Genomic DNA, 19,352 nt, shown 5'->3' with positions numbered 1-19,352 from the left:
AAAGGTTTGTTTGAAGCCTATAGAAATGATTGTGTACTGAGCTGTCTGACAAAATTGTCAGAATATGTGAAACCAACAAACATATTGGAAAGAAGTTATTTCTTCCATGCCACAGAGAGACAGTCTGCTATATGCTTCTCAAAACATGGTGACATCCTGGCGATTTCAAGCTTATAAAAGAAAACGTGTAACAAAAAATACTTCCACTATCTTTACACAGAGGTGTAATATCCGTGGTGGTGCTGACAGAAAACTTTAAGCAATTGATCCAAGTTCAGTTACACCTCAAGTTTTACTGAAGTTTTAGACCCCCAGGATTCTTAAGAAAATCTGCATAGCCAATGCCAAAAGGGAAAAAAACAATAATGATAAAATAACTAGACTATATATGCCTTGCTATTTGAAGCTCCTCAGTTAAGACATTTATCAACCTGATACTAATACCCAAGAGCTACGCTATAAAGTATCTTCAAAACTTACAGTATGGAGTTTGGGTGGGTTTTTTAAATAATTTATCAGCGGGAAGAAATTCAAGACTTCCAAGTTGTTTAAGACTAAGCAATTTTGCAGTAAGAGGCGGTAACACACACCTTCACAAATGTACAAGATTTTAAAAATACATCGGGAAATGACAAGAAGTAATTACAAAAGGCTTAATAACTTAATTACAGACATTTGCTGGATTTTCAGTTCTGGCTTCACCTCAGACCCATCAAGTATATGTTTCAAATCTTTGAGAGTTCTCATGAAGGGATTGAAATGTTTAAGATTCCAAATGAGTCCAAAACTCAGATACTTAAATAATTATCACTTATGACAACATAAAGACTTTATAAATTAAAAATAAAACAATAAATTTCTGTTTCCAGCTGGAGGATATATATAGATATATAGATATATATGGATATTAATTACGGTGGAATAATTTACCCTTCTTATGATGCTGTCCTTATCAGTCATTTCTTGCCTGTGTCTTGATGCTGCTTTTTTGCTTTCCTGACTCAGTTCAAAATACTGTTCTTCAAGGAGAGCTCGTGCCAACCGTTCCGACTCAGCTTTGGTTTCAGCTAAATCCAACTGGGTAGTGAAAGTCTCTCTGTAAAAAGGACATCAAGATTTTGTTCTCCTGTACAAAACATTCCAATTTTTCAGGAAAATTAACAAACCCAAGTTATACTGTTCAGTTAGTTGTCATCTTAATTTCTTAAGAAAAATGAAATTTACAAAACCACACTCTGTACACTTGTATCTTTTGATGGTCCACCGAAGCTACAGCAGCAAGCTTACTGTAATTCAATTAAAATCTCAATCATCCATGAAACAGCACCCCTTAGGAAACCAGGAGTCAAATTCTCCTGCCTTTGAGAAATAACAAAAAAAAATAAATTTAAACTGCATGTACAGTGTGGTCTATCAAAAGACACTTAACCCTATCATTATTAGCTACTTTCTCCACACAAGACTACTGCTCATGAAGATGTGTGCTCTAGACAATATGGAAAACTGTGTAATGTTTCTGAAAACATTGTGATTCTATACCTATGCAACCTTTTGCAGAAAGGCTTTCAAATTCTATCTATAGCTTGAGAGGCAGGGGGCAGAAACTTAGGTGCAGTATCTCATTAATGTATACACAACTTCACATCAGTTCAGCACACAAGCCAAACTTTCTTGCTCTTGCTTGGAGTACAGGCAGAGCTCCTATATATTTGCCACCTAAAGCATGGTGACCAGTCTGGTACCCACGAGTCGGATGTACCCAGCGTAAGTGATCCAGCCCACAGCATGCTGAGATAGAAGGGGCAAAACACTGCTGCAGGATGGGCTCGTGACAGATGCCCTTCCCACACTGCAAAATAAGAGATTTATGCAATGAAACACATATTGCTCTGAGAGTTCATTGATTTGATACATCTGAAGTAGATATGGGCCGCTACTGTAAAAAGGTAACTCTTGAAATACACTGTTTGTCACAATTCTCATAATTGTATATAGGTGAAAGATGTTTATGATGAACACAAGAATGTGGAGAACAGTGAGGGAACAGAATAAAAGTGATCTACAAAAATAAGTAAGAAATGAGAAAAAGAAAAAAACCCACAAGAGAACTAAAGGAAGTCTCTCCTTTCTTGCTTTCCCCCTCATCTCATTTTTCTTTTTAAGTTGGATACTACTCCTGAACAACTTTGCATAGACAGGTATTTTCCTTTTACATCACATTTATCAGCCAAACACATTTTCTTTCTCCCTTTCTTAGTCCACCAAAATACATCATAAACACTGTACAAAACCTCCTCCCTTTAGATTGTTTTGCAATGCTGATGCTCAAGTAGAACAAGAGACCCAGACTTCAGAAGAGAGAAACTCTGCTTCATGCAAAAGGCTACAGTCTCCTTCTTCAGAATAAATATATATATAATAAATTAATAAACTGGAAAAAAACATATTAAAAACCCCCTTCTTTCCTTATTTGCTAACTTACAAAATAGTACATCACAATTAATGGTTGTTGGGTTAACTTGTTTTGCTGTAATCAGAAGTATACGAAACTTAGAATTCAAAGTATTTCAATTATATTTTTCTCAAATTATTTTATTTGCTATAGAAATATACTAAGTAATTATCAAGATAATATAATCAAATAGAAAAAGTTGTTATACAAGCAAGGTGATTATCACAAATTGTAAATTTTTTCAACATTTTGCATTTTCCTAAATTCTCAGAAGTCATCGTTCTTCTTCCAGACATTACAAATAGTCCAAAGCAAATAGGAATAACCATAGTTGGCTTTGTGAGCCAGCATAGGTAACATCCTATATATTTGCCATGTCACAAGGTGTTACAAGGTGTTATATAACACTTTTGAGACCTATTTTTTTCTGAAGGTATTTAACGTCTTAAATCTGATTCAGAATCTTCACGAGCGAGACCACACTATATGAAAAAAATACTTATGTCTATTTGAGAAACACAATGGGCATACTTTTCATTTTGCAATTCCTGCATTTTCCTTAGAGTTTCTTTATTCTTTTCCTCAATTTCCTCTTTCAGTTCCTTAACCTGAGTTTTGTAAAGTGTCTGCAAAAGAAAGCATAAAAAAAGAAGCATTACAAAAATTCCATAGTGAAATTCTTTATTGTTTTGGTACTGGTTGGTTTGAACCTCTCAAACTCCAACACATGCCAGTAATGTCTTTAATGGAATTTCCTCCTTCCTGCCTGTCCAAGATGCCCCTTTCCCGTTTCCCTTCTGTGGGGAACTGATATGACCAGGTTAGTTTCCAATTTTCTAGTCTGGTTTCCAACACAGTTACACAAACACACTTGCTGACAGAACAGAAGGAAGGCACTAGGACACAGCTGAGCCGGTCTTTTGGAGACAACAGGACAAAACTGCATCTTCTTGTAGCATCACTGTCTGAAAACGTTAGTCAAACAAGCTAATACCGTCCTGTGCTTCCGCTTGCTGCATTCTGTTTGTATTCGTGTATCTTTTCTCTTAGACTGCAAGTTTTTTGCTTAATAACTGATTCAGCAGAAGTCTGATTTATGTGAACGGCTTCTGTTCTTAATTACTATATTGTTGTTAACACCAGTAGTAATTCTGAAAGTAAACATTTGATCTTTTACAGTTAAGTGCTTTCGCTAAATATTCAGACTGAATTACGAATGTCTCATTTAAAATACTAATAATGCTAGTGAAAAAAGAAAAGTGAGACTGAAACACAATATTCTAGATCTTCCTTCTAACAATATGTTAAGAGAAATGCACAAAACTCCATAACACATAATGAAATTACAATCATACACAGTTTAATAAACACAAAAATTTTTACTGCCCCTTCAAGGTAGAACCAAATTTCCAAAGTACTTCCCAAAGTGAAATGAAACTGTCCATATTCACAAATGTATCTGAACTTCAGGCATTATGGAGCATCTCATGCCATTGTTCCTTTTCACAGAAATGAAACAGATCAGACTAAATCTATAAAATACAAATTTTGGTTACCTGGAGTACTGAAAAAAGCTCTTCAGGGTCTCAGGTCAGAGAAGGTATCTTTTTAGAAGGATGTGGAATATGTGCAGAATGCTATTTGATCTATGGTTCTTAAATACTTAGGACAGACCAATTGCATGGAATGTATTGCAGTAAGTATGGAGATGTTAAACTCTAGAAAGTTTGCAAATATGTCAGAAAAATACCTCTTTGCCAAATCTTATGTATTATGTTAAGAAACTTACCTGATTTATTCATCAAGGTAGTTCCTATCTTGAGGTTGGAAAACAACTACAAAGCAACATATTAGATCAGCTATCTAACGTTCTCTAATTTTTTATTCATTGTTTGTATTTCAAACAGGATTTTGTGAATTGCTGATTAATATCAGGTTGTTATTTACATGTAAAAATTTTTAATTTGACAACCTATTCACTGTTCAATGATTTCATGTCAAAATATAGCACAATTCTTTGCGTGTATTACCGAAAAGTACTGCTCAGCTTCAAGTTGATCCTGAAGCTCACGCATTTGACCTTCATTTCCTCTGTACTGTCTTTGAAGGAATAAAAAAGGAAAACATGTTAAAACTCAGTTACTAAAAAATGACAGACTAGAAAAGACAGACTATGTCTAACAAGAACAGCATCCTAGAAAAATCTTACAGTTGCACACATATTATTTCACAAGGACCAACAGTTTGCTGTATTCTAAAATTCTGATTTAATTACACTATTTATTCTACCCTGATGATTGTTTCAGTATGTAATTTAGAAGAGAAGAAGTACTCTAAATAGAGAAATGTTAAGCCAGCTGAAGGAAGATATGATAGAAGCCTAATTAATGAAAAATGTCTTCAGTTAGCTTAAGAAATGTTAAGGAAAAGAATCCCACGAAGTAAAACTAAAAGTCCCACATGATTTAATAAGTAGTATCATAGTCAATCCATAAAGAAGTCACTCAAATAGAAATGGCATATATGCCTTGACACAGAACGATGAGCCAAGAATTGTTTCTCATCATAGCTCATAACAAAAATATTCTAACGCTGATGGATACATACAGAAATCATAACATGCAGCTAAAAATATTATTTTAGTTTAGGAAAAAATGCCTATGCACCAGAGAACGGTTTTCACCAATAGGAACAAGCAAAACAGTGCATGTATAATTAAGCAACTTTTTCCATTTTACTTCAGATTTTTACTTACTTAGCAAGTTGAGCCAACTCAAATTCCAGTAATCTCTTTGCTTCCAACAATGTATTGATTTCCTGTTTCAGCTGCTTTTCAGAACCCTTCAAGTTATCTGCTTCAAAAGCTTGTGTCTTTAATTCATTCTGTGCCATTATTCGCTTATTCGTCTCTTGTTCTAGCTGAAGTGTTAGATTCTTTACCTAAATGAGAAATATTCCACTTAAGAGCATTTGCTGAATAACTAATTGCATGTGGTTGAAAGTGTTTCATATATGGGTTACGTCAAACACCGCTGCCTAGATGCTACACAATGTACAATGTGTAAAAATATTCGTAGATCTCCAAACACTTCAGTACAACAATCTTACAGAAAGCTGCTGCCCTTACACAACGTACTGATATGACACTGCAGGATGATAAAGCTTCCCCATACTTGGCTTATTTCAAAGGCCCAAATGTGTTTTATCTTATCTTAAAGGCAACACTAGAAGAAACCTAACTTGAAAGAAACCTAACTTCAGCAGAAAAGTCCTGCAAACCTCTCTGTGGATTTCAGGTCTTAAAAACTTCTCACCCTAGAAAGAACTGCAGCCTTCCAGCTATATAAAGACTAATTTACACAAGTTGTGACCCCAAAGAAAGGTGCTATAACCTTCATTTCCAGTGCCCTGTGAAGAAAAAGTATGCATGAAACTACTATTCTTAGTACCTAGTTTTCTAATTGCATTTCCTTGAAAAAATGCTTCTCTGGAGAATGTAAACTCAGAACCACAAAACCAATCAGAGTACAGAGTCAAATTCACAAGCAAATATTTCCTTTAGAAAAAGAAAACACAAAAAATTGCATTATATAAAATTAAGGGCTTGAATACCTAAGGCATCCAAGACCTAAGAAGCAAGTGGAAACTACATAGCACCATTTAGGCCAACAACTGTCTTCAGCTCTACTGAGAGATGTACTATACAAGGAGCTCAATGTAAGTGAATTTTATTTTTTATTTATGCAACTATAATTTCTTATTTATATAAAAAATTATCAGTGACGAAAATTTCACTTACTTCATCTTCCAGTCTTTCCTTTTGCTCAAGAAGGTGTTCTAGTTTCTGCTGAGATTGCTTCAGGTCAAAGTCCAGCATAGAACACTGTTTTTCAGCTTGAACTATTCTATTTTCTGCCTTTTCTCTTGCTGCCCTTTCTTCCTTTACTTTTTTTTCCATTTCTAAACAAGATTAAGGAAAGAAAAACAACAAAAATGAACATGTAGCATCTGCAATAACGCTTTTGTAAACACAGCCTTAAATATCGTAATATTTTTCAGACTCTTTTGTGAATCTATTTAAGCTCTTCTGCTGTTAGATGGACTGATTACTGAGTAAAAACTTCCTGGCATTATTACAAGAAACACTAAAAAAGAAATAGAATTCCAATTTGCATTCCAAGCACTGGAATATTATATTGGCAACTGAAAGATAAATAGTGAAATTAAAAAATGCAAATTCTTGAAGTAACCATTATAAAGGCAAAGTTTCATTTCTGCAAATGGATAGTAGATGGAAAGAAAAGAAATGCTATCATCCATTTCTGAAGAGTTATAAATGACACATGCTGGTACTGATGACCTTCACAAAGAAAACCTGATGTATTCAATCATAGAATCATTTTGGTTGGAAGAGACCCACGGGATCATCAAATCCAACCATAACCTAACTCTGGCACTAAACCATGTACCTAAGAACCTCATCTATACGCCTTTTAAACACCTCCAGGGTGGTGACTCCACAACTTCCCTGGATACATACATACATACATACATACATATATATATATAAAATTAAGATATCAAGACATGTCTTTAATTCATGGGCATGTATCTATAAAAGAAGCATCAACATTTCAGACAAGCCTAACACAACACTGATATTTTTAATGCAGTTACACAGGAACTAATATTCCAAGACATCTGTCTTGATAATGCATACTTTCAGTTCCATTTAGACAAAACTTCAAGATTCAAAAGCATTTTAGAAGCCAAGGCAGGCTTTGAACTGCAAACACAGTAAGATATTCAAAACATTAAGAAACAATGCTATTTTTATGGTACAAGCACCATGTTAGAGAAAATTTTTAAAATATATTTTTCATTATGCATGTTTTAAAATTTTGATATGCATTTTCTTTATACAAGGGATTAAACGCTTGTATAAGAGTACTTAAATTATAAGACACTGTGGTTTAAGATATCATAATCTAAATACCTTCTACTATGTATTTACCCAACACGTGCGAGAAACACTTACCACACATTGCAACTGATCTGGCCTCCTCTATCGACTGATATTTGTCAGTTAACCGAGCTTTAGTCACTTTGTGTTCATTTACTTCCTGTTCTAACCGGTCTTGTAATGATTTGAGTTTGTAATTCAAATCTATCTCTAAATTATTCTTTTCCTAAAGAATAGAAAAAAAAAAGTTACCAGATTTATATAATATTTCTATAATACCTGAGGGAAACACATTTCATTTCTTCCTTTTTATAGTGTTAGATTTTTGTTATGAAGAAATTATCCAACGACAACACTAGAGCACAGAGGAATGTGAATTATTGTTGTTACCTGGATGCAACTATGTTATTTCATTGTTGAGATTGCCACCCTTTCAAAGTAACTCATGAAACAAGCACTGGAGATGAGCTTTGAGAGATAGGGACTTGTGTTTGGATCGCAGCTTCATGTAACACCAAAGAAAAAGAAACGGTAACTGCTTGCACCTTCCCCCACAGGTAGTCATATCTCTCTGGTTTATTTGGACAGACCACACAGCACTGCAAGTCTCTACCTGACCTCAAAACATACAGGTAACAATGTAGCCTATCTGGAAAAAGGGCTTTTCCAGGATTTTCTTTTACTCTTCTTGTTTCTCTATCTTGAGGAGGGGATCAGAAATGTAAGGGGAACATGCTGCTACCATTCTTTAGGAGGGAAGGAAAACAACTGAAATAGTTCGGCTCCAAAGTTGATCAAAAGGTCTGGCTATGATCCAGCCAGATTAAAATCCAGTAAAAGCAGAAATTTAAATTTCAGGTTTTTAAAAAGTTCAATTCATAGATTTTCAGGAGGTAAGTCTCTGCAGCGACAGTTAGGCAGGCAGAAAAAAAATTGCTACTGGCAGACGTTGGATCCTTGAATCAGTGACAGTGAATGACAAACATGAATTTTATACCCAAAACTACAAGTAAGAGGACTTGTGAGACCTAACATACTGATGAGCTAGTAAAATAGCACTATTTAGTTAATAATTTTAACAAAAGACTGATTTAGAGCAAGAACAGAGGACATCAATAAATACTATTTGAAAATAATAGTCAAAAGTTGACAAAGAACATCAGCTCAACATCATTTTACCATACCTTTTCTGAATTATTAAGCATATCTTGTGCTTGTTTTCTTTCTGCTTCCACTCTTTCAAGATTGTTTTTGATGTTTTTTACTTCTTCTTGTAAAGTTGTAATCCGAACTGCCATAAGAAATGAAATATGATTCCATATTAGTTACTTAACTTAGATTGATAGGCTTTTCCACCTTTAATGATTTCTGGGCCCCTAAAATATTTACACCTTCAGATTTTTCAGGCTGTACATTTGTCCTGGTTTTGTTAAAAGCAAGACAAGTTTCTCTTTCAGTGAATTTTCCTTTCAGCTATGGTCTTCTTAGTAACTGCATTTTTCTAAAGTAGGATACATGTTTTGGTAGACATAGCAATGGAATGCAAAGTCGCTGATAAGGATGCACATCCCGTAAGTGAGAGAGGCAAGGAGGAGCGAACTGAACAGGTGACTAAAACTGACCAGCTAAGTATTCCATCCCATTCACGTGATATTTCATATAAAAGTGGGAGATCACAAGGGCCTTGGTCGTTTTTTCCTCTTCTTCAACTATGGCCGACATCTGGGAAGGACTGCCTGCTGTCCCTGCCAACTGAGGCCTAGTGACAGACTTTGCATCCTTGAATCCAGCTCCGGTTGGCTGCAGAGTCCAGCCCAGGACTTCCAGGTGCTGGCCCTACAGCTGCCAGAGTAATTCCAATTTGCCAGAACTTTCAAGATTGGTTTTGTATATTTTGTATTATTTTCTCTATTTTATTAGTAGCATTAGTAAAACATTTTTAACTTTTTCCAACTCTCTCTCTTTGCTTTTTCTTTGCCCTCCTATTGCCTTTCCCTAGTGGGAAGGGGGCGGGGGGTGGCAAGGGAGCTGAGGGGGTTAACAAAGCATCTGCCACGGTTTATTGTCAACCTGCAATCAAATCTTGACAACATTGCAAAGGAAAGTGATCTTTTCAGCCACTCCTTATGCATGCCATTAGTAACAATTCACAAAAATCAATCACATGCAAAACTTGCTACCTGCCTTCCATCACTCCCAATATCTAATATGCAAAATTTCTTCCATTAATCCAAGTTCTACTGTGTTATTCAACAAGCGCCTTTTCTGATGTTAACTCCACTAATATGTAGACAAGGCACATTATGCAGAACATCAGTCTCAAATAGATCTACAGGTACCAATACAATATGCATTCACCTAATTGTGTCTCAAGTGCTCTGCCATGGACTGAGGAACTATTCCTCATCTCCCACAGCAACCACCACAAGGGTACATCAGCTTGGCTGTTGCACCAAGACAGTCAGACAGACTCTCATGTCTTCTCTAGCACTATATCAACATTTCATATTTTTGTACTCAAACTTTTAGTCAGGACAGCCCGACAGACTTTCAATCAGTGGTTTCCCACTCTTTGAGCTTGATTGTGTCTGAGCACCCAAGAGCTGCTCAGACACAATCAAGAAGCAAGATCTAATCTTCAGAAATTGTTCTAGTAAGAGACATTTGGTTTGCAGGTGGCTTTCCTCCCTTTATGTAGCTGTATGTAATAAAGTAGGATTATCACAACTTTTTCGGTACAGTATAATTACAGAAGAATTACCTTGTAGTTCTCCAATCATTTCAGATCCATGACTTCTGTCCCTTCGTTCTGACTCCAAAGCTGCTTGTAGTTGGTAATAATCTTTCTCCACCTGCAGTTTCATGCTTTCTAGAACTCTGCACCTTTCCTGCAGTTCTCTATTCAGTGATTCTACCTGACTTAGTGACTTGCTCATTTCTGTGTTACCCTTTCTCAGTCTTGCTGCTGTATCCGATTCCGTCCTCAGCAAATCATTTGCTTCTTCTAGCTGTTAAAATAAAACAAACAAGATTCTCAAATATAAAAATTATTGGGACCAGTTTTGTTGTATCTGAATGCTCAATACTGCTTCTCAAATCTAAGAAATAATGAAGACAATGAACAAAAGCAACATACTTGTTTCTGTAATTGTGTTATCTTCTCATTTGTAATTTGTGAATGTTGGCTGATTTTTTTCAAGTCTTCCATCTGATCTTTTAGTGTAGACACTAAAGAGAAATTACATCATTAATACATCGAATTTGTAAAATCCTTATGGTTTTTTATTATTTTACACCAACATGCTCAAATAAATTCTTGCCGTAAGTCTTTCATTGACTTTTTGCTTCTTATATCCATTTTTAAGTCAAATTTTGTGTTTGCAGAACAATTCACACTGTAGACAACATAATTTGAAAATAAGACAAAAATATTATGTTCTAGTTAAAACTAAAAAAAAGTAAATTCAACATATGTGTTCATTATTTGAAAAGATCACGTTAAAGTTGGGTAGCACTTAAGATGCTAACGTCACAAATTTTTCTCCAAAAAATATCATACACCTCATCAGTGTCCATGTTTGGACAACACGGCATACCTTCATTTTCCGCATTCCGTCTTTTTTCATTCTCTTGTTCCATTTTTCTTTGGTAGTCATTTAGCTTATGTTGCAATACCATCTTTTCCTTCTCAATCTGAGACACTGTTGATTCTAAGTTCTTTCTTTGACTTCCCTACAATTATAAGCATTGTTATTTTTTATTTACATTTTAAGGAATGATCCCTAAACCAGTATCTCTGCAACTAACTAATCAAGGAAACTGATGCATTATTTCAAATGAATGGGTTTCTGGCTTCCTTGAAAGGCAAAACTTACGAAATTAGAAAAACCATCATTAATGTGATTATACGTAAGTAACTATTAAAAGTATTAAGAGACAATGCAAGGACTCAGTAGAAAATGATCTATACATAGACTGTTTTTTAGAGTAACTGATTTTTATAAACTCCAGAGAAATTGCTCTGAGCAAGATTAAGCAAAACATTTAGCAGAGGAAAGATTAATTTAGTGTCATTTGCCAAAAGAAAAAGTTTTTGAAAATGTGTACAAATAAAAATTTATCTCCCAGTGCTATGTATTGAAATGTGATGGTTTGGTCTCAAATTTAAACTCACAACGATATTTTTAGTAACAGAAGAAATATGTTAAATCATGAAACTACTGCCCACATTTTTTACCCAGCTAAGAAGGCTTCAGTAAGGAAAAAAATTACCTCTTCATCCAGTTCTTTCATTATCTTGTCTAGCTTTATGTTTGAAGATCTAGAAATAAAAGAAAACCACTGAAGTAATATTTGAGAAGGATACATTATACATAGTGGTTTTTCTAGTGAAATAGTTTGGGACCATTACTAAAACATTACATTCTGGCTAATACTATTTTGCAGTAAACATTTGAAATTGAAAAAAAAAAAAACCAATCACTGGGAATAATTTGTAAAATACATTATTAAGTATTTATCAACGTTGCTGCAAATTATATGTGGACAACTTTTAGGTGCCACATTTTATCCCTTAATCTGGAAATGTAAAAACAGTGTATGTACACGACAGACTATCATTAGAATACTCCAGTGAACTGTTAAAACTTCCTCTAGTTGATGAACTTGCCAAATATCTAAAATGGTTCATTAATTCAACAGTAGACAGTTCCCTGCTATGGAGAAAGATATTTAAATAATATTGTTTAGAATTCTCTCTGTTGAAGGAACGTATTAGAACATAGTACTATACAAAGAGTGAGGTTAAGTACACAGCAAAACCTCATTTAAATGGCAATAACACTGACACATCTATTGCATTTTTGCAGCTATTTACCCCTTTTCAGAGAAAACAAAAAGGACTCAGACAATGTTACCTGGCAGGTACAACAAGGAGTCGTTACAGCAATATATCCTATCTCCTAACTCTGCAGTAAATGGCATCACATACTGGAAGACACACTTGTGCAGGAAGACAGTTATCTAATATCTTCCAAGCCAAGTACATCCTGCTTGTGGAACACAATCCAAACACGTGAACAGGGCAGTTGGGATTAAGTGACAGCGTCACACAGTCTAAATTTCCACTAGACTATTTTGGCTACTGGTTCCCACATAAGTAGGTTGTGTAGTCCTACACACTGTAGTCCTAATTCATAAACTTAAATTCTTCCTATATCATATGTCTAGTGTTGCCTCCTGGCTTTATTTAGGCCTTCAGGAAAAGTCTCCAAGAAAAGGAGCTAACTGAAGGGGAATTTAGTTTGCATGAATCAGAGTAAAAATTTCTGCTTATAAGAAAAGAAGAATCCCAACTGTTTGTTCATAAATGTAGCTCCAAGAAATAGGCAAATTCTCAGATAGCTACTTCTTTAACATGATAGAAACAAGACTGTAGAAAGCAAATAGTTGTTTTTATCTATCAGTAACTGAAAAAAAAAAAAAAAAAGGAATGTGCTTTTCCAACAAGTACCATGTATTTAGAAACCAGACAGTTAATTTTATTAATCCAATACATGACATATATACAATATTTTACATTAAAACTAATCAGCATGATCATTGTATACTTCAGTCCAATAAAACACCTGAATTCAGGGTATCAAGTAAAGTCAAATACTCAAGTGTTCAGAAAGAATACGTGTTACAGGGGTGCCAATGAAAACAAAACATTTTCTTCATACTGTAGTCAAGAAAACAATTCAAATATTGTTTTAGAATTACTTAAACCTGGGCCTGGAATTCCCTTGGAGATCTACAATATCATTCTTAGTGTTATTCTGGTAATCCCTAAAGCAGTAATACAGAAGTGAAGTGTTAGATATATTTAAATTATGTAAACAATTAAAGTTCAAAGTCTCACCTGCACTTTTGCTCCATTTCGTCTTTCAACTGCATTTCATTATGTAGTTGTTCTTCCAATTCATAGATCATCTTCTGCATATTTTCCAGCTTTAAATATATATTGGTACATGAAAGAACATGCATTAAATTTAAAAACTTTAAAAAAGGACTTCAGAATATTCAGTGCTGCTTCGGTTGTACTACAGTTTACTCACTCCTATCTCAACACTAGATTTTTACCTTATTAAAATGTGATATCCCCCACCCCCAAATTTCTAGAAAAGTTAATTACAGTAAACAAGTTTATTACGCAGTTTTATCATTTGAACACACAGAAAATTCTTCAAGCTCTCAATGAGTTCAGGAAGCAGAACCAGGCCTGTCAGTTATTAGCAATAGGAAGAAAACGCTTTTAACATCTATTTAATAGAGATCATTTTTACAGCTAGCACTTTACTAAAGTTTGAAAACAGTAACAAACTTCAGATGTTAAAACAGAACATTGTTTGTTTGCTAGTAGAAGAAATTCATAAATTCATCCTGTTCATGTATCCTTAAAATATCTACCTTCTACTGGATCTCGGGGCAAATTAATGTCCCTCCAACATCAGGAAAATCTTCCATTAACAAGATGGTGTCACCTTTGAGGAAGCTCGTTAGGTCAGCCTGCACTGATTCACTCTTTTAAACCTTTTTGCTGATCTCGTCAGGATTATTTAGCTTTCCCACATCTCCCTCAACTCCCTTGGAAATGCATAGAGAAGAATTACAGACCTAACCTAGACCCTCTTCAAAGCAACATATTCAAGTAGTTCTGACTCCTTGCTTTCTTGTTCCTTGTTCTAACTTGAAAAACTCTGACAACTGCATGACTCCTTTTGCACAATCATCCCAGAAAAAGGAGCAATAGTACAGTTCCTCCTACATCTGCCTCTTCCTTTTTTCCTTTTCTCAGAAAATATTTGTAGAGAAACTAGAAGTGCTCACTAAAATCATGAAGAGGAGACAAATAACACTTGTGTCTATTCTTTTTTGACAGCAACAGAAAGTGTTCTCAACAAGGACTGCCGTCTCTACAGTCCTAGACTAAGATTTCAGTTTGGAGACATATGGTAGCATGCTTTAACCATATTAAATGAGAAAGTTATAGGTGAGATTGTATTTGCCTACTTCTAGGCAGGCATTTTTCTCACTTCCTTACTTTCTATCTGTTTTCCTTCCCATTGTAGTATGAAATAAAGCACAGAGCACTCAGGTGCTCTCAAGAACTGGATATGCTTTCTCATTTCCTCCTTGTTCTTTCTTCCACATTCTTAAGCTGCTCCGAAGTTTTCAAAGGAAGAACGCAGACATGGTGACTGGGGACTAACCAGAAGCTACATATTTTATATATTCAGCACTCTACTTATGTATTTGCCATTACCTATCACAATGCTCTGAGAGAGTAAGGAAATACTGGAAAAAATAGACTTCTCAGCACATACAGAACAGCTCTGGAAAACCAGTTGCTGCTGTGACATACAACATAACACCGTGTAGATGAGACAATAGTTGTAGTCAAAAAACAAAGCAAGACTATGTAAAGGCTAGCTCTCACTTTAGTAAAAAGGGACCACAGTTAATGCACAAAAATACAGGAAAAAGAAGTTTCAACATAACTGTTCTTCCATTTCTTGGTTACTCATTTTATACCTCTTCCAGACAGGTTGCATAGAGGGACTAAATGGGATAGATGAGGAACACATCCAGAAAGACATCTGGCAACTGGAGGCATTTCTGTACTGACTCCTACTGTTTTGGACCTCCATTGCCTCCTCTTGCTTCTGTCTGTCTCTGGATGCTTTTATAGTGTTGTACTCCAAGGGGTCTAAGCTTGCTGAGCAGTCTAATTCCATCAGTATGAGACAAACGGCTTCCAGAGAAGTTTTGCACAAACTGATATCAATAGACTAAATAACACTTTAAGAAAATCCTGAGTTACAATTAACTCAGTATAAAAGCATTCCTTTATGTTTTAGTTTGTTCTCCGTTTCCATTTTGAGTAGGAGGCGAGAGAGGAAAGGAGTATGGAAAAGCCTGTCTACAGCATAGAAGCCAGGAGAAACCCCTCTGGAACTGCCATATTTTTTTTACTTTTTTAACCACCACGGCATCCTGTGTCTGGTTCTGCACCCTAAACAATGAAGGAAACTGAAGACCCAGTACAAAAGAATCTGTTAATCTTTTTCTTAATATCTGGACTGTTTACAGGTGGTTATGGTAGCACTAAGACAAAGTAAAATAATCAGATCTTCAAAGAGGTTTGAAATTCAATCAAAGGACATTGAATTCACTTTTCCTCCAACTTCACAGCCTAATTCTGTGAAGTTTACACACTTCCAAAACGCAATTAATTTATTGGAAACTTCTGGCACTCGGTTCCTCCCAGAAGACATTCAGTACTATGCCAAAATGCAGACAGACCAGGTAACATCTCGTGTTATATTTCCAGAACTAATTAATTTGCTAACCATGTGTCAACGTTACCGTTTTCATTGCAGCATGTAACGAAAGAAAAACAGCTGAGAAAGAACTGTAGGGTAAAAATACCTTGTAGTAAATTCTTAACATTTATTTAAACCTCTCTATATCACTCATATCCTTCCAGAGCTTCACCTCCCAAAACTGTTAAAATGACAAGACATTCAAAATACACCTGACAATACAGACAGGACTCTTGAGAGATCTTTAACTACAATATAAGTGCATGTATTACGCTAATTATTACATGTCCATTCAGTAACTCTTTTCAGAGTCAACCAAAGGCCACCACACAGCTTTAAGTACCTGCAAATATCTGAAAGTCTGGCTGTTTTTTAAATTTTACCATATCAACAGCCAAATGCTTATGAGAACAAAATTTATGAAACACAACAACATACATAAAGTAATCAAGACACTTCAATGCTTAATAAATTCAGTTAGCCCAATAAAGTACAAAATCAGTTGCTCTGACCTTTACAAGTTTTCTCTGAGTAATACCATATGTCATTAAAACCTTTATATTGCATGTTTAAGAGAAAAGGGAACATGCATCAATATCTGCTTCTCTTCTGCTTTAAATGGAAAATGTAACAGAACACAATACCAACAAAGTAAACCATAGTCAAAGCCAAGAAGGTTTCTTTTAGCATTAATTACCAATGTTTTTACAGTGTTTTCTTCTGGAAAAGCAATTTGTAAAATATCGGACCATTCTAAGGGAACAGTTTGATTTACACCAGAACTCAGACAGAATCCAAGCAGGCCTTGTTTCCAACACCTCAGCTTACCTTCCTGGAAGCCTGACTGCCAAGAAGCTTGGGAAGCAGTAACTGAAAGAATTCCTGACCATTTTGTGCTAGGTGAACTACTCTATAAACGCAGCTCCGCAGTGCCCAAATCCCCAATAGCTTGTGGGGCAGCCTTGGGAAGGAAGAGAATCCCCAAGCTGGGTACATTATCTGCCACCTCCACTTGGTTCACAGAAGTCCAGCTCCAGAGTTAAACTGGCAGGTTGCTGGAAAGCCCAAGCTTCACATCCCACTCACATCCAGACTCTGTGATTGCCGCAAAGCCAAAGTACACCTGGGATCAATAAGGCCCTCTAAAAATACCACACAAACACTTTATTACTTCTAAAGATAAAAACTATGAATACAGTTCCACATGAAGAGTATGCAGTTTTAGCTATTTCATCTTAATTCAGGAAACCCAATGCTATATGAAGGACTGGAATTCTGCTTTTCCCATAACTTTAACAGGCAGTCCATAATAAACTGTTAAAACTTATGAGTTGATTTCCCATATTCCAAGCACTAAAATAATTTGAGACATTTGGAACTCTAACAGTTTATTCCCATATATGCAATAGATTCTTTGCTAGGATCCAATAAAGCTGAAAATTAGTGAAACATACCACACTTTTATCCACATTGGAGCCCGTTCTGTTATCATTGGAATTTTCTGCAGAAACAGCTAAATACCTGTAAAGACATTTTTAAAGTTTTATTTTAGGAGTTGTTTAAAAGCAAAGTTATGAAAACGCTGAGCACAATCATCCTAAAACATAACCCCCAGATTTTTTGCCCCAAAACGTAGATAAACAAAAAGTAACATAATCAGATTTTTCCATTTCTGTATTTATTATACTTTAAGATTTCATCACATTTAATTGAAAACCTCATATAATTTATTGTAAAGGGCAAAGCAGAAAACTGCAGTAGAAGACCTCCAAAAAAAGGATTTCTGCCAAATACTAATACAACCACTTTTTTTTTTTTTAATAACCATTAATAAAATCTTTGCTCTCCATGGTTACAACACTCTCACTGGCTTCCATCCCATAAATATTTACGCAGGCACTTATGCAGCAAGTAGCAGCAATGGAGTGAACTCTGCAGAGATTGTGTAACTTCCAACAAAGTTACTAAGAGCTCCACACAAAAAGTTTGCACTGAAGCCAGCGTTCTTATTTTATGTAAGTGCTTTCTAAAAATACCACAAATTTCTATTTGTCATGATTCTGAGAAGTCAGGTAAATAAATCCAAATTACTACGTTCAAATTGCTTTGGTATTCGATGTGATATTCTTGGCCTGATAACTGATCTAGAGATGTAAAGCATCTCTAACTGCACCAGAGTATGTGAGGAAAAACCCTCCAACACATGCCCTGAGGAAGATGGACACATCTTCTTTTCCATTTCATATGCATATTTTCACATCTACAAAAACCTCTCAAAAAGATCAAGGAGGGTAAAATCAAAGACATATCCAAAGCCATGGCCAAATTCAGCATCAAGCCTGCTTTCAGACAATCAAACGACAAAGAGGAAATGGAACAGTTCCCTACAGAAAGGGGCTCACTGTCTTGAGTACAAGAAGCCACCATATTTTGCACACCAGTGCTGTTGAGCAGTGAGAATGAGATATTTAAACAGGCACAGCACCAGCTCCATCAGAATCCAGAACAGAACGCCCAAGCCAGATAGGGTTGCAAAGTATACTCAGCTAATATTCCAAAATCTGTGTTATAGGTGAAGTTCAATAATAAAACGGCCTATTTGCGAGATTACAGCTGTAGAAAGTATTCTGCAGCACATATCAATAAGATGAAACTGAAGGAGGTGGGGAGATAAACGTGCCATTTTTTTCTTAATTTTCACTTTAAAATGTTTGAACTATCTTCAGTACAAAAAGGGAACAAAAATGAGGATTTAGCAAGTACGTATGACCAGTCACTTCAGACTTTTCAAGACTATCACACCAGTGGAGTGTTATGGAACAAAATTAAATTCTAGGACAGCATTTTAGTTCTAGCAAGCCTACAAAGTCATGATAATACTTAGTAGCAGAGTTCTTCAATGAGGGCAAAACACAGCCACTCAGTTCTCTAGATTCCCTATACTGTCCCCCAAGAAGGAAGAAAAAAAAATTCTGTTATGAACAAGCTTCTGTATGCTATTTCACCTTCTTGATAATACATTCCAAAATCTTCCTGCAAGGCAAAAATTAAGACTTTAAGTTACAGACTAAAGTCAGAACAGTAGGTGAAATTCCTAAACTGCTGAACTCACAAACCATATGCAAAGCTTGCAAATCCTTCTACACTTTACCAAGCTGAAAGCAACAACAAATCCAACTCTTTGCAGAGATGGAAAGAATTTCACCACAGGCTTGGAAAAGTGGTTCTTCTTCTATCCAAGGACAAAAATGAGATTTATTTCCTTTAAGGCTTTCCTGTCCAGAAACGCTATTAAAACTAATAGTCTCTATCTGATATGGTCTACTAGAAGTTTTAGCCCATTTGAAGCCTGACTGACACTCACCACAATTAAAAGCAGCTTTCAAAGTAAGAAAAAGTTATCAAGATTTTTTAATGTAGCTATAGCTATCTATATTGCCTACAATAATAATGACTGTTAAAAGTATGAATTAATATCATTTTAACTGAGGTAATTTAAAGTCTTCTAAGCAACAGCGAAAGCTGTAAAGCATCACAATCTCACTCTGCAGTGGATTAGTACTTTGGGAAA

At 35.4% G+C, this 19,352-nt stretch overlaps 1 protein-coding gene across 3 annotated transcripts in view; it reads right to left on the bottom strand.

Annotated features, from left to right (window-relative positions):
* The window catches only part of ROCK1 (Rho associated coiled-coil containing protein kinase 1), an 86,909-nt gene that overhangs the window by 22,566 nt on the left and 44,991 nt on the right, over window positions 1-19,352 (bottom strand). For all 3 annotated transcript variants that reach the window (XR_014183389.1, XM_082046138.1, XM_082046137.1), the window contains exons 11-23: window positions 17,236-17,302; window positions 13,318-13,406; window positions 11,688-11,736; window positions 11,012-11,147; window positions 10,552-10,643; window positions 10,177-10,423; window positions 8,600-8,706; window positions 7,491-7,641; window positions 6,252-6,412; window positions 5,208-5,392; window positions 4,483-4,552; window positions 2,984-3,078; window positions 931-1,096 (exon numbers count right to left, since the gene is read on the bottom strand). Coding sequence is in view for 2 of the 3 variants with exons in the window: in XM_082046138.1 (XP_081902264.1) it covers window positions 931-1,096; window positions 2,984-3,078; window positions 4,483-4,552; window positions 5,208-5,392; window positions 6,252-6,412; window positions 7,491-7,641; window positions 8,600-8,706; window positions 10,177-10,423; window positions 10,552-10,643; window positions 11,012-11,147; window positions 11,688-11,736; window positions 13,318-13,406; window positions 17,236-17,302 (1,615 nt within the window). In the remaining variant the exon portion in view is untranslated. The remainder of the gene's footprint in view (window positions 1-930; window positions 1,097-2,983; window positions 3,079-4,482; window positions 4,553-5,207; window positions 5,393-6,251; window positions 6,413-7,490; window positions 7,642-8,599; window positions 8,707-10,176; window positions 10,424-10,551; window positions 10,644-11,011; window positions 11,148-11,687; window positions 11,737-13,317; window positions 13,407-17,235; window positions 17,303-19,352) is intronic.

The sequence above is a fragment of the Streptopelia decaocto genome (assembly GCF_964273445.1).
Source record: "Streptopelia decaocto genome assembly, chromosome: 2".
Classification (NCBI taxonomy): Eukaryota; Metazoa; Chordata; class Aves; order Columbiformes; family Columbidae; genus Streptopelia; species Streptopelia decaocto.
The sequence above is the reverse complement of the archived record's forward strand: the minus strand, read 5'-3'. Positions and strand labels throughout refer to the sequence as shown.